The sequence below is a fragment of the Trachurus trachurus genome (assembly GCF_905171665.1).
Source record: "Trachurus trachurus genome assembly, chromosome: 1".
Lineage (NCBI taxonomy): Eukaryota > Metazoa > Chordata > Actinopteri > Carangiformes > Carangidae > Trachurus > Trachurus trachurus.
The window spans coordinates 3,292,547-3,314,837 of record NC_139891.1 but is presented as its reverse complement, the minus strand read 5'-3'; the positions used below and the strand labels follow the sequence as shown (position 1 = coordinate 3,314,837).

Below are 22,291 nucleotides of genomic sequence, written 5' to 3'. Positions count from 1 at the left end.
CGGTCCTTCCACCACTTCATCTTTTTATTACGTTCTCTCTCTCTCCCTCTCTCTCTCTCCCGGCTATGGCATGTTATGTGAATTCCTAATGAGATGGCGCTGTCATTCATCTCAATTATTCATGGAGAAGTTTCAGCCAGACTGTAGATTAGCTGGAACAGGAGAGAACGAGGGAGAGCAAAGAGAGGAGAAGGGAAAGGTACAGGAAGGAACAGTACGGGGCGCGAGGCGGAGGCAGGAGGTGGAGCGCTGCTGAAAGAGGAGAGGAAGCTGCTGTGAAAGCTGTGTTCTCTCTTAAAGGAGAGGTGAAGGCAGCAGCCAAACTGCTGAGTCGCTGCGGTGTTTGTCAGAACTCGTCCCAGGTGTCTCTCCATCCTCAGCCTCTCCCCGCTCTTCGCTCTTTAACTTTGCAGAGGTCACGGCAGGGCTGCAACTTCAACGCAAAGCACAACTCCAAACATCACATGGACTCACTGGCACCGTACGTTTTGTGTTTGAGCGGTAGAGACATTTGTAAGTAACAGTATCAGCTACATTCTCTATTTTTAACAGACACACGTTGATCTGTGTCCTTGCATAAACTACCAGCTGAGTTCGGATCAAGATTCTCCCGAAGAAAGAGCAGATGTTGTTGATGATAACGTGTTTGAAAAAGTTTGAGAAAGCTGATATTACCCAATTTAAATCTACAATCTCCACGCTCCTACTTAACTCTGTTGCTGTCTTACCTTGGAATACATCAGGAGAGAGTTGCTGGGGCTCAACGGTGGATACATTTATAAAGAAATTTGAGAAAGCAAAAATCAATGAAGCCCTCAAAAGTAAACTGTATCTTAGTGGTGCTACCAACTATGGCTGGTCTTTATTAGATACCAAGCACATCATGGAGCCAGACCGACAAACCCACACTTAGCATTACATCCTACAGTCCACATACAGTTCACAGCCACTGAGGAAAAGCGAAGTGATGTCATCACAACAGAACCATTGGAACTTCTTCTTTGAAGGATAAAAGTTCATGATAGCACTGCTGCAAAAAGACAGTGAGGTTTCCTGCACTTTAATTCTGTGACTAACTTGTGGCTGCCATGATGGAAATCTATATAAAACTTTTTATGTATGTATGATCACTTTTTATGAGAACAGTTCAAGGAACACAAGGTCCCACAGTATGCAGTAAGAAGTCATTATATACAGGTTAACAGGTACACACTGTCTCAGAAACACAATGTGAATGGAGGAGAGAGGAAAAAATGAAGGCTACAGAGAGGCAGAGAGAGAAGATAAAGAACCCACTTACTTTAGTATTTCTCCCCTTATCTTTCTCTAGGTGAAGGGTATGGATCATCTTTTCCATGTAGTATGACAATTCTTATGAAAAGGTTCATGGCAGTGGGACCTCCCTGTGAAGGAGGTCTATTTTAATCCACGGTTCAGCCTGCAGCCTGATGCGTGACTGTTACTCACGGTCATCGTGGATAAAAGTGTCCACAGATCAAAGAGATGATGCCACCTACAGGCAATGAAAGAGACCTTTCTACTGCATCTAGTGGGACACTGTGTAACTTCTCCTGTTATCTATTCACGAAAATCGATTATTTGGTTCAAAAGTCTGTTTTTCATTAATCAGTAATCACCCCCAACAAACTGAAGTGTTCCGGAGCATTACACTGATTCTGCATTCACCTGCAGTCGGGCAGACGGCCGTCGGTAACAAACCAGATGTCATTTTAGTCACAGAAGTCCAGAGAAAGACGGTAAAACGTGGGTCAGGTAAACAATACCACATCACCATGACAACATATTGTCACGTGTGTTGTTTTGCCTCGTGCTGACGGACCACTTGTTTACATAGAGGCTTATTTATGCCGTTACGTGCAGCGGCTGTCGTCCGTCTGCCGTCTGCCCAATTTCACGTGAATGCAGCATGAAAAATACGATTGAGTTGCTTGCGATATACTGCAACGCTAGATGGGAGTAATGCTGCGTTCACATGGAGTCCAGTAAACAGCAGACGGCATGCCGGACTCCATGTTAGTGGACGAGAGAACAATGGTAAAACTTGGGGGAGGCCGGCAAAAAATACCGTGGATGGCAACGGCAAACGGCAATGCCGTCCCGAGTTCAAATATTTTAACTTTTGCCGTCTGCCGCGACAGTAAACTCAACCGAACGTGACGTGTGAGTACGAGTATGTTGACGTTGCCATAGCATAACATGGTGAAGCGTCTTGCCGTTGTGCCGTGCCGTCCGACAGTTTGTTTGTTTACCGTCTGCCGTTTACCGTACTCCATGTGAACGCAGCATAATTCCTACACAATGTACCTTTAATGGGCATTTGTAGCTTTAACTTAAAAAAACAACAACTGAACTATCCCTTTAAGGTGTCGGCGTACAGCTCTTGAAGTGGCTGTGATGGGTCACTTGGGGCATCTGAATAAAGTAGAATATCAGAGACAAGTTCATTTATTTCTAGTGGTGTGTATATATATTTATTTTATTTTAACTTTTATAATTATAATTTTTTGTTTTAGTTTCAATTTGTTCAACAGTTAAAAGCTCATGCTTAGGTCATGCATTCAAAATTATAAAACAGTTAAATGAAAAAGTCTGTTTGTCCAGTCATATTTTTTCTCGTCTCATGAGCTGAGTGTATCGTCACACCCCTAATTATTTCAGTAGCTCAATTCAAATAGTAAAACTATTGTATTGTATCATATTGTATAGATTCATTACACACAGACTGAAATATTTCATGTCTTTAATTATTTTAATTGTAATGATTATGGCTCATGTTTAATGAAAACCTAAAATTCAGTATCTCAAAACATTAAAATATTAGAAAAGTTGTGGTGTCACACTCTAATCAGCTGATGAACTCCAAATGTTTCCTGAGCCTTTAAACGCTCTCAGTCTGGTTCAGTAGCTCCACTGCCATAGAGAAGACTGCTGACCTCCATCATATTCTACTTTATTCAGATTCCATCCATCTGATCTGTGTATAGGCTGAGGGAGGGGTTCACTCTGCATAGACATCTAGAGACAAACAATTCATGGACAATTTAGAGTCACCAACCAAACTGTGGGAGGAACCCAGAGAGAAACCCCACACAGACACAGGAAGAGCATGCAGACTCCACCCAGAAAGCCCCCCCCCCCCCCCCCCCCCCCCCCCCCCCCCTCGGGGATCAGAACTACAAAGGCTTTAAACACAAAGATGATTTATTGAAAGGCGGAAGCTTGAAGGTTCAACTCCGGTCCGTCAGTGGAGCAGAGGAGGTCCCACAGTTAAATGCAGGGGAAGTTGCGTAACATCTATAAGCAATTTCCCTTTTCCACCTGACTGCGTGTCCTTCTCATCCACTCACAGGGAGTGTGTAATGGGGAGGGGAGTCGGGGTGGGGGGAGGGGGGAGGGGGGTAATGGAAGATAAAGAGAGAGCCGATGAATTCCAGAGACTTTTTAATCATGCAGGAGATGATCCGTGCAGGGAGTCCCCCTCCTCGCCCACGGGCTCCCCCCGCCCCCTGTCCCTCCGTCGCCACACACATGGGAGGTCTCAAGTGAATCATGAAGTGCCAGCACGCAAACACACACACACACAGTTTGTCAACCTTTTTTTATTTATTTATTTTTTTTACTTCTGGCACCACACTGCCGACACATGCACATGAGCGCACACGTTGCACATATAGCACGACAGGCCTGATCGCACCGGGGGCTCGACTATTTTGGAGAGGCGACTGAGAGAGGGGAGGGGATGAAAGGAAGAGGAGGTGTTTTAAGACTCACTCACTCCACAGAACCAAACCAACCTCCGCCTGTAGTCCATTCAGTGTGTGTGTGTGTGTGTGTGTGTGTGTGTGTGTGTCTGGGCTGAGTGCTCTACACCTGCCTCTTTTTAAATATCCCATCACTTCCTGCGCACACTCAGCAAACCCGCTCATTGCATTAGCAGCAGGGCAGAAAGATGTGTGCGTGTTTGTGTGTGTCTGTGTGTGTGAGAATGCTAAGGGCTGGCTTTTTGTGTTATTGTGATACTGACATTAAGCTCTTTCTATCATTTTAATGAATAATTAATGGAGGCTGTAAAAAAAGAAATATTGCTCAACAGGAGTTGCATTTTAGTATCTCTGTATGCACGGGTGTGACGCACTCCTCTGCTGTGATGATATGTTACATCTGAGACGCCCCCCCCTCTCCTCCCCCTCCTCTGTCGGATTAGTCTCATAAATTAGTGTCATTTAAAAAAAAAAAAAAAATCAAAGAAAGAAAAAAGATCCTCAGCAATTAAATGGCAGCCTGATATGATATCCCCAGTGGAAAAGAGAGAAAAGAAAGCTGTCATGCTGATTTTCATGATAATTTGCGAGATTACAATATGCTAATGTGATAATTACAGTGGATGCTCGGCATTAATCAGCTTCTGCTGGCAATGTTGTGGTATTTACCATTAGGATTACGGCAGCGCGCTCACAATTTCTTTTTCAGGCGACGGCGTTGTTCTTGACACCACCAGAGGCTTCGTCGGCTCGCGCTGCTTTGTTTGTGATGTCTGTCGACATCTCCCTCATTAGAGACACAGAGAAGAGGAATTACGTTAAAAGAAGATTGGCACAGATCCATCCGCTCGGCAACAGTCGGGCACCCACTCACGCCTGTGAGTGTTTGAAAGAGAAATGAAATATAGATCTTGATAGAGGGGGAAAAAGACAGTTACACACAGAATCAAACTTCCCCCATTAATTAAGATTATTCCTTCTGTGTTTTTTTAACATAATGATTTATTCATGCGTGTGCAGAGGCCCCTATAGAGCAGCACTGTAAATACATAATATCTCACACTGAGATCTGAGCTCGAGCTGCTGCTGCCTTTTTTTTCTCCAACGCTTATTATAGAGTCAACTAATGAGTTATTGGACTAGCAGAGAGCAGGAGGCTGTGCAGTGTATACAGGAGTAGGGAGGCATTATATAAATCCACAGAGCCTCATCACAAGCCCTTTTTTTCAGTTTGATTAGTTTAACTAGAAAGCAGATTGAGTGTTTGAATCAGGTCAGGACAGTTTTAGGAATAAGATAGTTTGTCTTGGCGGTGGGGGCGACAGCACAGAGCAGCAGTTTTCCTGCAGCCTGTGGATCATTTGTCGGGTTTGTTTTCTCATCTCATCCTCTAATTGACTGGGCTCACCCTGCGGGCGCAGAAAGACGAGCGCGTCCCCTCGGTGCTGGCCTCGGGTACCGTGGGCTTACCCTGCCTTGCGTCAGATGCTGAGCTCCATCACGCAGCAATGCTGGGAGGCCCGAGAGATGGTTTCTATTCACCAGCTCTGGTGTACGACTGCTGTATGTGTGGCTGTGGTTTTGGGCTCTATACTGTAGAGCAGTGGTTCCCAACCTGGGGTTCTAAGGTTGTGAGGTTATCAAAATTATATTTGTGCATATTGAAATTGTAAAATCCCAATAACACACCCGATTGGATAATTAAAATCATGTATAAACAAAGACAATAACCTACCCGCTTCTAGGGACATGATAACAATATGACACAACAAAGGAAAATGGAAAGAAAGAAAGGCACTTAAATTACTTTTTAACATAATTGGTGTGTGTGTGTGTGAGAGAGAGTGTGAAAGTGTGTAGGTGTGCATATTATACATAATGTATATTAGTATATTAGTGTGTGTGTGTGTGTGTGTGTGTGTGTGTGTGTGTGTGTGTGTGTGTGTGTGTGTGTAGGTGTGTGTGTGTAGGTGTGTGTGTGTGTGTGTGTGTGTAGGTGTGTGTGTAGGTGTAGGTGTGCATATTATACATAATGTATATTAGTATATTAGTGTGTGTGTGTGTGTGTGTGTGTGTGTGTGTGTGTGTGTGTGTGTGTAGGTGTGTGTGTGTGTGTGTAGGTGTGTGTGTGTGTGTGTGTGTGTGTAGGTGTGTGTGTAGGTGTAGGTGTGCATATTATACATAATGTATATTAGTATATTATATTACCGTCAGCCATAGTCTGATCCTAACCTTAAGGCAAAAGTAAGCGATCCGGTGGTTTTGGCTAACTTCTTGTCAGCCGACGGAGTTAGCAGTCCCCGCCCTCGTCCCTACGTCACCACATTCACGCGCATCCCTTGGCTGCACACACACAGAGGACCGCCCCTTTATGCCGTTCTCTCTCCTCATTGGATAAAGGTTGTAGGATACAAGGAAAGTTTTCTCCTCGGCTTACAGCAGAGCAGAGTGACTGACAGACCCGTGTTTCAGACCAAACACTCTATAGAAGTGATTGCTGTCGGAAGATAGAACTATTTAAAGGGGTGTTCACACCAAACGCGATGAACGCGATCTTTTCGCGCGACAAATGAGAATCCGTCGCGCTATCGCTCGTGTTTTGACGCGTGACCGTTTTGTGTAAATTTGCGTCATCGCGTCATCGCGCCCCCCCCTCCCCTCCCCTCCACTGTCAATCCAGCTAACAGGACGGATGTAAAAATGTGTTGAGACACAGAAAGTGCACTCATTTTACCGTAGGCTTGACAATGGACGAGGTGAAGCTGATCCTTGACGTCCTGGTCCTGGTGTAGCAGGTAAAAAAAACTCCACTCAGCCCCGCTCGTATCGCGGCCGTTGTACGGTACTTCAGACTGACTGTTGCTGAGTTTGAGGACTTGCTAGCTAGGGTTGTTGCCAGGATCTCCAGGCAGGACACCAACTAAAGTTACAGGCGCTTCATTTCAGCTGCAGAGTGCAATGAAGCAGTCATACCAGATAGAAATGTCACATACACAAAATCAAGTGAGGCAATTAAATTCTGACAGACTGTCATATGGAACTCAGCTCATTTTAAACCAGGTGAGTTGAATCTGACACAATGTGCTGCAACTGGTCCTGATGTCATTTTTGTCACTTGCTCGCTAAAATACAAGAATTTACTTGTTTCCGTTTTGTTCCTTGAGCTTAGTTCTTCATTAAAGCAGATATCAGTGGAATGTTTTTGTTAATATAAGTCCTAAATAGTCCTATTTTCCGTCAGCAATCACTTACATGAAGTATTTCAGCCTAAACACGAGTCTCTCCGTCACTCTGCTCTGCTGTAACCCGAGGAGAAAATTTTCCTTGTGGGATACAAGTGTTATCCAATGAGGAGAGAGAACGGCATGAAGGGCTGTGTGTGCAGCCAAGGGATGCGCGTGAATGTGGTGACGTAGCACGAGGACCAATTGATGCCTGACAAGGGCGGGGGCTGCTAACTCATGGTGCGTTCAAAGAAACTCGTACTTTGTGTTTTTCCTTCCTGTGAAGTCATACCAGTTCGATCTGGTACGAGTTCACGGGTCGGAAGTTACGAGTGGCCGTTATAGGGAACTTTCACAGACAACAGGATGGTAAAAACACGAGCTACGGGTTGCCTGGAACGCTACCAAGTCGTAGTTGTGACTTGAAGCTGTAACTTACGGTTTCAAAAGCCTGCCTTGAACGCAGCATTAGCCGAAACGGCCGTGAAGCTGATATCTGCTTTAAAAATATGATAATTTCCTTCAGCTGCTGACAACTTCCTCTAGCATCCCTCTGCTTTTGTGTTTTTTTTTAATTGCACAATGGATGACACACTCAATTTTCTGCAAAATTTCACGCACCGCAGCAGAAACAAGTTGATCAATCTAAATGTAGATGCATTGTTCAATCAGCATTTACTTTATCATGATAAACGCATCACAAAAAGTTTGTCTTTTCACTTGACGTTGTGTAGTTGTGTGTCTGTCTGGCAGTTTATTGTGTTTTGCCAGTGAAATCAAAGGAACCAAGAACACACTATCAATTAAATCAACTTAAAGGTATATTTCAACATTTTGGCAAATTTACCTATTGCCATAATCCCTATTACCTTTAATTGTTGGTGCATGTTGTTTTGAGATCCGTGGGGCGGATGTGAGCTCTGCTCTGCACATGGTATTTCCGCTTTTCCCTCATCAAACTCATCAAATACACAATCCAACAACTCCAAAACACTCTGGTGGACAAGTTGTGACCTGCACATTCACCACCCAATTAGATAATAACGGAACGTTACGAGACAGAGTTGTTTTCGAGGTAAATACGTAACCGGAACTACATTCCCGACACGGCTGCTCGGCAGAGTGATTTAAAAAACGAAAGTAGTTCCGAGTATTTGCTTGATGTGTCGTAATATTACATAATTATACGTTATTACCTCATAGCGTGGTGAATGTGCAGGTCACAACTTGTCCACCAGAGTGTTCTGGAGTTGTTGGATTGTGTATTTAGTTTGATGAGGGAAAGGGGAAAGTACCGCACGCCTCTGTTGCATTAGTTGAGCAGCTCACGTCTCTGCCCCGCCGATCTAAAAACAGCTTGCATCGACAATTAAAAGTAATGAACCTACGGTAACGCTTTATATTAAGGTCCTTGTAATAAGCATTAGTTAATAGGTAATGAGGCCCTTATAAGTGATTATAAGATGCTTATTAACATTATTATGCATTTATAAGACTATATATGTATTAATAGACTCATTATAATACAGTTAATAGCAGACTATAAGAGATTTATAATAACTTATAATAAACTTAGTTAACTGTTTGTTGATGCTTATGAACATTAATAAAATCCTTATGAGTATCTTATAATTGTTCATAATAACATTACAAACACATATATTGACTCAACTAGCCCAATCATTATGTCTTTGTTATGCCTTTATTAATCTTAAGGTATGTGTAATAAGCGTTAGTTAATAGGTAATAAGGCTCTTATAACTGCTTACAAGTATTAATAGTCTCATTATAATATAGTTAATAGCAGACTATAAGAGATTTATAATAACTTATAAGAAACTTGTTAACTGTTTGTTGATGCTTAAGAACATTAATAAAATCTTCATGGGTATCTTATAATTGTTCATAATAACATTACAAACACATTGAATGTAGCCCAACCATTATGTCTTTGTCATGCCTTTATTGATCTTTTTTGTTTGATTTATTAACATTAATATATACTTTATTGCTCATCTATTATAAATTAACTATGCACTTGTTAACAGTTAACTATGCTTTTTGCAGGTACTGGATCTAAAGCGAGAACAATGTCTTATTAAGGCTGATAAATATTTTATTGTGCATTATTATGCCCTTATTATCAGTTAACTATGCACTTGTTAACAGTTAACTATGCTTTTTGCAGGTACTGGATCTAAAGCGAGAACAATGCCTTATTAAGTCTAATAAATCTTTTGTAATGCATTTATTAATGGTTAACAATGATTTTCACAAATTCCACATCTGTAATGAACAATACATGTGCTCAAGGTTGATAAAATGTAAAGAAAAGATTGCATAGTAATACAAATTTTTCAACAGTGAAGCCCAACATTGTTTTATTCATTGCTGTCAAGTAAAGAGACATTTTACTAAAAATGTATAAAAATAAAAATCACCTAAAACAGGTAGAAAGCACCTTTAAAACATTTAGGTATATTATACAAAACATAATTTAACTCAAAAAAGTGCAATTTTGCAAAGTGCAACATGATTTTTATACTTAAAATGTATAAAAAAATAAAAATAACCTAAAACAGGTGTTTGGGGAAAAAAAGTACACTTTTTTTTATTTTTAATTCCATTGAACATTTAACGCAGCTGCTCTTTTGCACTCTTGTTTGCATCAAAAGCAATTCCCTCTTCCTCTTCTTCTTGCCATCATCTGAGGTTGAGGAGCTTGAGGAGACTGAGGAGGGGTCGGTAGAGAATGAGGATAGAGGAAATTTACATCTGAGTTTTCATAATGGCATTTTTTTTATATATATATAAAAACATAAAAATAAAAGTCTCGATATATCCTGCAATAACACTTTACAGTTGAATTTTCAAGCGTTTTAAATAGAGTCTTAATGTAGCACATTTCATTAAACTCAAATGACTGTGCTGAATGTACACAGCAGTAAGTAGGCTATCATGTACAGAAAAGTGTCAAGAACATATCAGACAGTGCACAACGAAAGAGAGAAGTTATATATTTCGACAATGTACACTGTATGTATATAAGCCTAGCTGGAGACAAAAAAAAACTACATTATTTTAATATAAAAACTTTCTCACTGATACACAGAGGAGCGCTTCCGTAGGGCAACAACAGTCATGAGGCGGCTAGCTCTACACTAGCTTCGGCTAACGTTAGCTATGCTTGTTTGAGTTTGTACTAACTAGTTAGCAGCAGTTAAACTTACCAGAAGAGTCATCCATCGTCTCACAACGCTTCCTCTTGTCAGCTGCTTCTTTTCGAGACCCAGAATGGGTTTGAATTCTATTCGGGGGCAAAAATGTTGGGCAACTACCTCCATCTTACACATGGGCATGTGTTAAGATATCAGCGGCTAGCTTAAACAGGAACTTCCGGTTTTACTGTTTGCCTTCAAAATAAAAGCGAAAGAGGTAGACGAATCACTCAACAATACTGTACAGACTGAGAAAAAGCAGAAAAGAAGCGGTCCCTCAAAAACACTGGAAGGAGGAGGAAGAAAAAAAAAGTGACTTTGCCAGACACACAAAACAAACTCAGAAAACTGATTTTTGAGAAGAAACTGTGCAGGAGTCTGTCTGTACAAGTCTGCTCTTCTCCGACGACGCACTTTTCTGAAAACCAAAATCAAATGCATAATAAAATATTTATCAGCCTTAATAAGACATTGTTCTCGCTTTAGATCCAGTACCTGCAAAAAGCATAGTTAACTGTTAACAAGTGCATAGTTAACTTATAATCGATGAGCAATAAAGTATATATTAATGTTAATAAATCAAACAAAAAAAAACATTAATAAAGGCATGACAAAGACATCATGGTTGGGCTAAATTGATACTCATGAAGATTTTATTAATGTTCTTAAGCATCAACAAACAGTTAACAAGTTTCTTATAAGTTATTATAAATCTCTTATAGTCTGCTATTAACTATATTATAATGAGACTATTAATACTTAGTAAGCACTTATAAGAGCCTTATTACCTATTAACTAACGCTTATTACACAGACCTTAAGATTAATAAAGGCATAACAAAGACATAATGATTGGGCTAGTTGAGTCAATATATGTGTTTGTAATGTTATTATGAACAATTATAAGATACTCATAAGGATTTTATTAATGTTCATAAGCATCAACAAACAGTTAACTAAGTTTATTATAAGTTATTATAAATCTCTTATAGTCTGCTATTAACTGTATTATAATGAGTCTATTAATACATATATAGTCTTATAAATGCATAATAATGTTAATAAGCATCTTATAATCACTTATAAGGGCCTTATTACCTATTAACTAATGCTTATTACAAGGACCTTAATATAAAGCGTTACCGAACCTACTGCTATATATAGGGATTATGGCAATAGGTATATTTGCCAAAATGTTAAAATATCCCTTTAACATGAGGAGCAGCATAATGTAGTCATATAATAATAATAATGATAACAGCAATAATAAAATGGATAATATCTCCTAAACCTGAGCAGGGCTCCAGAGTCCTAGCAGTCAGTGATGATGAAGAGAAGTGTTGGATTGCTGTCTCCATTAGGACCCACAGCTCATTAAAGCCTATTTAGCAAAAGACAAAAACCATACTGAACTCCCTGAAAGCAAATCAACACTACAACAGCCCATCGAGCACATAAATAGTCAGGAGCTCCAAATATAATTAAAGTTTTACATCATATGAAAGCTTTCTCCATTTTTCAAGCTCACAATTATTGAGCGAGCCGCCCCACAGCGACCGATGCACCACACCAATTCTGCTCTTAGAATAGACAAGTGGATTGTTTACCAGGTGAAGACCGCCTGCTGGGGACGGGGGCAGGAGGGAAATATCCACACTGGGATCGATAAACATTCACATTATCATTATGTTCTCGAAATGTCTTAGGCACTTGTGATGTTTTACCTGGAAGCTCATAATGGTGGACTTGGAAAGAGCCCTCATACTCGCATGTTTTTATGTTTTTTTTTGTATGTCTGTTTTGTTCTCTTGTTTTCATGCAACAGAGGGAAAACAAGGCAAAAACAAGGACTTTTATGTCTCAGCTAATATCTCAGCTGCTCATAACCAAGCAAAAGTAGATCTCACTTTGTTTAGATTTTCAGCTCTGTGTGTGTTATGAAGATAATTACTCATCTCTGATGGGGATGTTGAGGTCTGCGGCTCAAAGTCGACACGTGATGAAGTGAAATGGACTGTAGGAAAGTTGTGTTTTGAGCAGAGAAGAGTCTGTTCCGGCTCTGCTGAACACAAACAGCACTGACAACAGACCTGTGGAGGTGGCAGCAGGCTGCTGATACCTTCACCTGTTGCCACTGCTGGATATTTGCACAAACTCACACCTGGACTTGAGAATAGTTTTCTCTTTACTTGTTTTTACTTCAGGCATCCAGGCACTTAAGATTTCATCTTTTTTTTTTCTTAAGTTGTGTGCCATCTTCTCCTCTCTGTATTGTCACCACCTTTCTATCTGTGTGTGTCAGTGTGGAGCAGCAGCTCTTAGTCTGTCTCTGACCTTTCGTTTCATGTTTTATCTGATCTCCAGCTCAAGTCTTCCTCTCACTTTGCTTTTGTTGCTGTATCTAAACTTAAACTTGAACTTAAACCCTTTACAGCTCAGGCACGACACATTTTGAATGCTAATAATTCAGTCTCTGGTTGGTGAAACACCAGTGCAAACCAGTTTGAAGTGAAACTCTTGCAGCTGCTGTGCACAAACTTTTTTTTTTGGTGCTAAATTCGTGCCCTCACAAAGAGACGCTGTGTGTCTGTGTGTGCTTTGTCCTCTGACTGACACAAACACTGGCCACAAACAAGTTTCACCTCTTTAAAGTCAAGATGTCTGTTCCCCAGCTTCCTGTTTGTCTCAGTCCCTCTGTCATTCATTTCCCCAGACAACAGGCCCCGGCTGTGGAGCACTTAAATAATTCAGTGTTTTGGGTCTGAAACCCAAATAGCTTAAGAAAAAAAAAAACAAGTCTCCTTATTGGATCTGTGCAGGCTGCCTGTTCTTTTTAACAGACAGGATGGAGAAGTGTGTCCACCTGACACTTTCTATATATGTTGATGTATAGCTGGATGCGGCGCAGGTGGCTCTCTGCAGCCAAATGAAAGCAAACAAACAAACCGCTGTGTTGTGTTGTGTTGTCTCCGTTCAGGTGGCAGCCATCAATCCCAGCCACCCGCTGGCCCAGATGCCCCTCCCACCCTCCATGAAGAACTGCATCCAGCTGGCGGCGTGCGAGGCCAGCGAGCTGCTCCCCATGAACCCCGACCTCCCAGCCGACCTCTTCACCTCCTGCCTCACCACGCCCATCAAGATCGCCCTCCGATGGTAACGTCTCACTCTCTCTCTTGTTTGTTTTGCCACAACACTCCTTCATCCTGCGCATCAAAGCTCTGAGACATCAAGGAGGGAATATTTGTGTTTGTGTTCCACGTGGTGCGCTCAGAGTACGTCCTGAATTCACACTGATGTAGTGCAGTAGATGGTACGTTCTCCTATCTCCTATTGTTAACATTTAAAGGGGATATATTATGGAAATATCACTTTTTGAAGGCTCTTTAACATATATTTGGGTGTGAGAATTGACAAAAAAATCTGTAATTTTCAGGCTCCCTAGGTTGAAATCCATGTAGATTTACAAACTGTTCCCTCAATTGTCTGACAATGATGTCATTAGTTTTTAATTTGCATAATCCCACCCCTACCTGGTACTGGTAAAAGGGGCGGGGCAAGCAGTGGTTCATTTGCATTTAAAGGGACAGACACTGAAACCAGCCGTTCTGAACAGGGCTGTTTAGAGAGGATGAAAAGAGCTGTGATGTTTGATCCTTGGGGGATTTTGACTGAAACATGTCACAGACATGTCTTTAAGACACCTTGGGACTATTTTAATTTATGGAAAAGCGGCAGAATATGTCTCCTTTAAACGAGTGGTTCTCAAACTTTTTTTTACATCAAGGAACACTGACACCAGAAATACACAAATATTTGTTCTGAGACTGAATAACGTTACTTTTTTTAGTCAGTGTACGTGTCATATTGCTGCCAATGGCATACATTTTTGGAGAGATTTCAAGAAGTTTCTGGAAATAAAATGTAATATTTCTGGGGGAAGAAAATTGGTAAAATTTGAGAAAAAGTTGGGGACCCCCGGCCCCTTGAACCCTCTCAAAAACCCCTGGGGGTCCCCGGACCCCACTCAACCACTGCTTTAAACAATGATTGAACAACTTTGCCATTCAAGATCTGTTCAGTCTTGTTGTGGGTCTCCTGCACAGAATGCAAACACCGCTCTCAGCTCTGACCCCCTTCACGTCCTAGCTACGATGAGAAGCTCTTAGCTGTGATCAGAAATGTAAAGCGACTGATCCACAGTGATGCGGGGCCGAAGATCCCCGCAGAGCGCACCTCGGTAACAGAGGTGAAAGACGTGCAGGGGGAATGAGTTCACGGTGATGCATCATTCAGAGGACAGTACTGACAGAGCTTCATGCTAAACCGCAGCAGCACACGAGTTGCATCAGTCGGTGGCCAGTCAGCTGTGCGTGGGGCACAGTGTGCGTGTGGGGCTTGCACACCCAGGCAAAGGTGATTGCATCACCTCCGATCCCCCGTCAACACAACACACACACAGAAATGTCATTCATATTCTATGTGCACATTTTACTGTAACTCCACATCTGCTGTGTGGGATGTTAATCCTGACAGCACTGGGAAGCCAAGAAGTCATTTCTCACTACCAAATCATTCTTTCTGAGTATTGACTTAAAGTTTCTGCTTGCAACAGGCATCATATTATTATTACTCTCTGATCACATATTCCTTAAAGGTCCAGTGTGTAAAATCTGAGGAGAACGGTGATATCTAGCGTTCAGATTCTAGATCGCAGCGCTCACTCACTCGCTCGCACTCACCCTTCATGTCGGCAAAGTGACGGTGGCCTCCGAAGACAAAAAAAAAACTTGTTTACCACGACTGGGAGTGTTTTGGGAGTATTTAAGGAGCATGGAGCGATGAGGTGAAGATCTAAATCATTTTACCATTATGTCTGTTGTTTCCTCCTTCTTCTTTCCTTCCTCCTTCTTCATCGTTGGTTTATTGATGAACGCGAAACTCTTGAAACGTGCTCTCTGGTTGGCTGGAATTTCCGTTTGGGCTGCCGTACAAACATGGCAGCGCAAGATGGCGACACTCTCTAAAACAAGACCCTTGCTAAAAGAATAACTATAAGGCTACGAAAACCAAACAAATTTTATTTTATAGCGATTAACTTACACAAATATATTCATGGGTAGTAGATTCAGATTTGCCAATAAATCTTGACAATTATTACACACTGACTGGACCTTTAATTCAGATCTGTGAAGGTAACTTTCACCTTCAATAACTCAGACAAAAACAAAGCAGGTTTTCACCTCACTTCACCGTTGGTGTTTATTCACCACCACCAGTCAATGTACCAACCGTGCGTGTGATGATGATAGTGTTATAAATGTGTGATAATAGATGTGCTTGGAGAGTCTGTGTGTTGAGTTCAGCCTCTGACTGGAGTCAGACTTTTATTATATCCCTCCAGTCTGTTTTCTTCCTTTCGCCTCTCTACATTTATGAGGCAGATTCATAAAATATGTGCTGTTTTTTTTTCTTTTTTCAAGTTCTGATATTTTGAAATTGCACAACACCTTATCTTCTTTCTTATTGCTACCATGGATGAGTCAATGTCTGATCACACATTGACGTTGACTGGTCTCCGTCGGCCCAATCGCATTAATGCTAGATTTAAAACGTTAAAATACATCTTGCAAGAAAGTTTCTTCCATAAACTGTGAACTTATTGTATTTCTATCTGCTCACTTGCATTCAGCTGACAGTTACGTTAGCTACCAATAGCTGACACCATCATTGCTGTGCTAGCATGTTCCCATCAGCCTATATAGTTTACATTAAGTTTAACATGTTAAATAGTTAAACATTAGCTACAGTGGGCAGTCCAACCTCTGTCTCTAAGCCCTGAATACAACAAAGTCATCATTAATGTTACAACTCACTGCAACATCTGTTGTAATGCAGCCACCACATACGAATAGTAAGAATAAGAATCACTTTTATTAATCCCCAAAGGGAAATTAAGCTCATCTACCATTTACAGAAGAATTACATAGTACAAAGGATCTTCTATATCTTACAGAATACAGTATAAATATCTGTATCTTACAACACCTGGCAAAGTACTTGTTGTAAATGAGGCCTACTGTGTCAAAGTAAGCAAAGTAAGGAGTTAAAGGGTCTCTCCCCTTCCTGCTCAGATACTCGTTATATCTGCAGTGTCACAGCGGTGCCATGAATTATTTCTCACCTGCACCATTTTTCTGGCATTTTAATGACTGGATTCACATTGCACACGTTGGGTGATTTAATAGATTTCCAGAGAAGAAATTTGAAAGAGGCGGATAACTTTTTTTTCCCTTTTTTTCTTTCTTTTTTTCTTTCTTTTTTTTGAATAGTGTGCAAGTGAGAATGACAGGTTGCCTTCAGGAGGTGTCCTACAGCGCACAGAATGTTTCTCTTCTGCCAGAAGTGTTGAAGAGTTTCGTTTATCTTCCTCGGCTCTAAATCCACATCCCGCCGTGACCTTCAGCATAATGAGGTCTCAGTGTTATGCCATTAATATTGATATTCCCGACCAACATCCCATTTCGCAGAACAAGTTGCTAAAAGCCTTCTGGATAATATTGACTGAACTATTCCTTAATACCCCTCTGCCTCCAGGAACGGATTGGCACAGCTTGTGAGATAGAGTTGAGACTGATTCTCTTTATTAAGGACTCAGCGACAGTGAGGTCATCCGTCAGTGATCAGTGTTAAGAAACTGAACTTGATGGTCACCATGAAGCAGGAGAAATGTATTCCTCTATTACATTTGCATTATATATGAGATTTCCTCCCATGACTCTGTTGAGTTTGGTGAGCTCATTTACCATAAATGCTATATGAAGAAGAGTATTAACATTTTATTCATTTATTCAGTCAGACTTCATTTGCTCTCTGTGGTTTTGCTGCTACATCCTCATTTGGTTGTGTGACCAGTCGCTAATAACTGCTACCATTCACAATTATTACAAATTCTCTTGATCGCAATCATGTGAGATAACCACAATAATCTTTCATAATCGTTAAAATAGTTTCCATTCATCTGTATGAAAACAGCTGGATGAAACTAACAGAAATGTTCTATTTCATCACTCTTTCCAAGTCCTCTTTTAATGACATCATCACATTGCACCCCCTTCTTCTTCTATGGTTTTATTTATTTATTCATTTCGGACATGTTAGTTAAATCAGACTTCATCACACATCATCTCAGTTTAAAGGGACAACGAGGAGTTTTGGAAAAGCGAAGCGTTTTCACACTACATTTATGAGCCTCCACGTGCACCGTGAAATTCTTTGACCGGCGCAAGACAGACTCATGTTTTCATTCATCAAGAATTAAAGTCAGAGGTTGGAAGACGATCACATACCGTCGTAGTTCCGACCATAAACGGCGATTCGGCTGCGTTATTCTCATGACTCGCCACGAAACCGAAAGTAAAGAAACGCTGGTCGGCTCGACCAGCATTTCCACCACCACTAATAATAACAAAATAACAATAGAGACAAAACGATATATTTATCGAAAATGGGCCCATTAACAAGTGGTAACGTAGATTCATCCACATTAATATGAGACTTTTTTATTGTTCGTTCTGCCACTGGAGAAACTCCTCGTTGTCCCTTTAAGTAATACAGCAACATGGTCGAAAGGGAAAGCGGGAGAAGCAAAAGCTTATCTAGTTCCGCCCCCCGGTACCCTCAGAATACATTCTCTTCATCAAAATGTTTCTCTTTTGACATTCCAACATAACATGATATGTCCATATTAAAGCAGAAGTAAGCGATCCGGTCGTTTTGGCTAACTTCTTGTCAGCCGATGGAGTTAGCAGCCCCCGCCCTCGTCATGGATCTATTGGTCCTCGTCCCTACGTCACCACATTCACACGCATCCCTTGGCTGCACACACAGCCCTTCATGCCGTTCTCTCTCCTCATTGGATAAAGGTTGTAGGATACAAGGAAAGTTTTCTCCTCGGCTCAGAGCAGAGCAGAGTGACTGACAGACCTGTGTTTCAGACCAAACACTCTATGTAAGTGATTGCTGTCGGAAGATATAACTATTGAAGACTTATATTAACACAAACATTCCACTTACTTCTGCTTTAATGACACATTAGTGAAGCCACTAACTGTTTATCTGGAGGAGCCTAATATGCTAATATTCTAATGACTGAATTTCATTGAGCATCTATTGACATGAGCATCATGGACCTAGTTGTTAATAAGTTCTCCGTCTTCTTCTTCTTCTTCTTCTTCTTCTTCTTCTTCTTCTTCTTCTTCTTCTTCTTCTTCTTCTTCTTCTTCTTCTTCTTCTTCTTCTTCTTCTTCTTCTTCTTCTTCTTCTTCTTCTTCTTCTTCTTCATAATTATCACTTTTTATTGTTTATTGGTTTTAAACTCGGGGCCTTGGAGCAGGAAGTCCTTGGTGCTGCTAGCGGGGACATTACTAATTCCAGCCATAGTTTCCAGCTGCCACTCTGTGTCCTCCTGCCAGGTTTGGTAGAGAATAACAATTTGATTGAGAAGAGTCCCGGTGTCCCTCAGTGGAGTCAACATGCCAGCTGTGGCCTGCATCTCCATCACCTTGCTCTCCAGCCTGCACTGACACACGGAGCTCATCACAAGATGATGCAGCTCCCTCTCACCCCCAACCCCCCCCCCCCCCCCCCCCCCCGGACACCTCCCTGCTCCTATTTTTCATATCCTCATTTGCCATCTCACCCGCTCAGGCTTATTATTTTCTAAATAAAGACATCCCCGGCTGCCTTAGCTTCTCTTTAACTTCACAGCCCCAGTGTGAGAAACGGGGAGAGAAATGAGGAGGGGATGAGGTGGAGTTTGGCAGGGTGGGTGGATGGAGGGATTCACTGATGTGCTGGCTTACCTTGGCTTTAAAACTTTAATGAGATGCATTGAGGGGTGGATGATGGGGGTTACACAGAGAGAGAGGGAGGAAGAGAGATGGGGAGTGCCAGGCAGAATGAGTGCATGTGTACCTTTCATTGCTCAGCTGAGCAGAAAATCATTACTGATGGAGCGCCATCTTCAAGGGATTTCCCCACCGCTGCAGCGGATGGGGAGGGAACGGAGGAGGCGAGCGTCTGAAAATAGAGACGGAGGGGAGCGGAGTTTTCAGCGGAACGGAGCGAGAAAGAGCGGAAGAAGCGATAAAAGCTCAGACCGTGTGTCAGAATATTGTCCTGCTAAAGGTGGAGCTGTTGTAATGTTGCCATTTCTTTTGATGTTGGCGGCCTCTCAATAAGTACCTGATGCATCAGCATTAAACAGTGTTCAGACTTTGCCAGAGAACATTAGTCATCGTGCACCAAGAGGAGGGGAAAGTTTTGGATACTCAGTGCAGTGAGCCCCACCTACTGAGGAGCTGGATCAGGGAGAAACTTTGCTTTTAGACTTGTCACCTCAACTATATTAAAAATAAAACTGTGTTCATTTATATTGTTTAGAATACAATATGTTTAATTCATGTAGCTGAAATGCAGGAAACAATCTTATTCGTATACCTCTCACATAGCTTGGCATCAGGATTTTTGGTTCAACACAAGGCAAGTTTATATGATTAGCCAATTTTGGAGAAAGCTCAGGGTGAGCAACAGAGGAGGGATCCTCACCCAGGACAGACAGATGAGACATAGATGTTGTTACAGACAAGAAAACTGTTTATACCAAGAGGAGACAGGGAGAGCAGGCCAGCTTAATGGGGGGTACTGGTGTGCAGACTGGTTTGTAGGAGCAGAGGAAAGGAGGTGATGCAGGCGTCGGTTAGTGCAACCAACAAGCCAGTTAACAAAAACAACAATTATCTAATTGAACAAAAACAAAGGACGCGCAATATGGCATATAGCAGATAAATTCCCAGGTTACAGTGCACTGTGAATTAAAAATGTTGTTTTCACGTTGAAACAGTGGCTATAAATTCAAATGAAAAGTTATTATTCTATATATGATATTATGGAAACATCTGTTTTTGAAGGCTCTTTATTTAGGTGTTTGTCTTACCTTCTGGCCCCTAAACACCAAAAAAGCTGTCATTTTCAGGCTCCATAGGTTGAAGTCCATGTGGTTTTATTAGCTGTTCCCTCAGTTGTCTTCCAGTGATGTAACTAGGATTTCCATTATACCACCCTTACCTGTTACCAGTAAAAGGGGCAGGGCCAGCAGTGGTTCATTTGCATTTAAAGGGACAGACACTGGAACCAGCTGTTCTGAACAGGGCTGTTTAGAGAGGATGAAAAGAGCTGTGATGTTTGATCCTTGGGGGATTTTGACCAAAGCATGTCACAGACATGTCTTTAAGACACCTGGGGACTATTTTAATTTGTGCGAAGGGGGCATAATATGTCTCCTTTAATAATAGATCTCCTGACTTTTGCTGTAACATCAGCAGCAGGATGACTTGTTAGTGTGGTGATTTCTTACACCTCCATTCAAGAGTTTCTCCAACACTTTGTTTTATGATTAAATGCCCATAAAGGAAAGGCCATTCCTATTAGTCTAAGCTGCACAAGTTCTAAGATGTTCAATATCAGAATTTTTTATCATTGTGAGCACACTAGCTTGAGCATTTAGATCAAAGCACCGCTGTGCCAGCAAGCCAGCACATGGCTCCCAGAGCCCGCTGCAGCCCGGCTGTAGATTTCTTGTTAAAGAGCCAAATTTGGCCGTTCATGACGAACACAGGGATTATCTGGGAGAACCTTATCTCGGGGATGTGCGGGTGAGATCACCTATGTGATTCAGCCCTTGAGGGAAGAAGCAGACAGCAGCGAAGGGATCTCTGTGGAATGCAAAGCAGGCTGAGCCAACTCCTCAGCAAGCGCCTCCGTCTCTTCAATATTGCACCAACAACACCAGCGGCTCCACACACTCTCACCCTAACCCCCGGGGTGCCGTGTTTTCCTGCACGTATGTGAATAATCACGCACGCCCTTAAACTCAGGCAGCGTGTGCATGCTGTTAATGCTGATGATGATGTGCACATGTAATGCTTTGAGCCTCGCTGCTCAGTAGCATCTCATTATTGTCATGTACGAGCTGCGAACAGCGCCTGCACCTTGAAGAGCAGGAAAGCAGATGATGCTTTAATGGAAATGTAGCAGTGAGGGCTCACATGACCGCACACACACACACACAGACGTGCGGCTGCGCCTCAGCTTCTATAGGGGGAATGAGAGAAAATAAAGCACTGGTGATTAGTATTTACACCCCCCCACACACACACACTCCACTGTGCTCTCATTCTGGAGCCTTGGCTTAAATAACTGAATTGTAAATAATGTATAAATGTGTTGACACACCCATCTTGCCTCTCGATGTAGGGTGAACCACAGAGGACACTGTTACATAACTCTGCATATATCTGAGCTGGAGACCTCGGTGGGTTTAGAGGAGCAGCAGCTTCACCTCAGAAAACCCCTCAAACTGGGCTGGGCTGACGTCACTATAGTTACCCAGCAGGATGCAAGTGTTCTTCAGTTCATCACAGATTAAAAAGCTGTTAAATGAAATTAACTTCAATTATTCATCTGTCTTAATATGAAAATCATATTATTGTGTAGTTAAAAAAAAAAAAAAAAAAACTTTTTAAAACAGATTTAAAAAGTACGGTACTTTAAATGCGCCACTGCCCAAAGTCAAGGCTGGATGACAAATCAGGCTGTCTCCCAGGTTCCCTGCACTTTATTTGGTGTTGTGTACACACACACACTCATTTTCTTTTATTCACCAATCTAATTGAAGTTTGGTCACCTTTCTCTCTGTGTAATAATCCCTCAATTTCCTCCTCATCCCTGGCCTCTGGCCCTTCGCTACTTCTCTGAGTCTACTCAGGTTCTCTCCACTTCAGGAAGATTTAGTTCAACTGTTAGAGATCTTGGTGTAATCCCAAAGTTTTAGCAGCCGCTTGAAGTTGTCGAAACAACAAAATGTTTTCTTTGCGGACTATTGGTTTTGGTTATGGGATGAGCTGTTTACGTAGAGTACTAACCGATGGGTCCACAAGGTCACAAGTCACTCATTTGCCTGAAGGAGCTTTAAAGAGTCAAAATCTAAGTATTTAACAGAAGCATATCAC

The 22,291-nt window shown here is 41.7% G+C and overlaps 1 protein-coding gene across 2 annotated transcripts in view; it reads left to right on the top strand.

Annotated features, from left to right (window-relative positions):
- The window catches only part of rptor (regulatory associated protein of MTOR, complex 1), a 222,743-nt gene that overhangs the window by 86,485 nt on the left and 113,967 nt on the right, over positions 1-22,291 (top strand). For both annotated transcript variants that reach the window (XM_083982130.1, XM_083982131.1), the window contains exon 7: positions 13,201-13,376. In XM_083982130.1, coding sequence (XP_083838256.1) covers positions 13,201-13,376 — 176 coding nt within the window. The remainder of the gene's footprint in view (positions 1-13,200; positions 13,377-22,291) is intronic.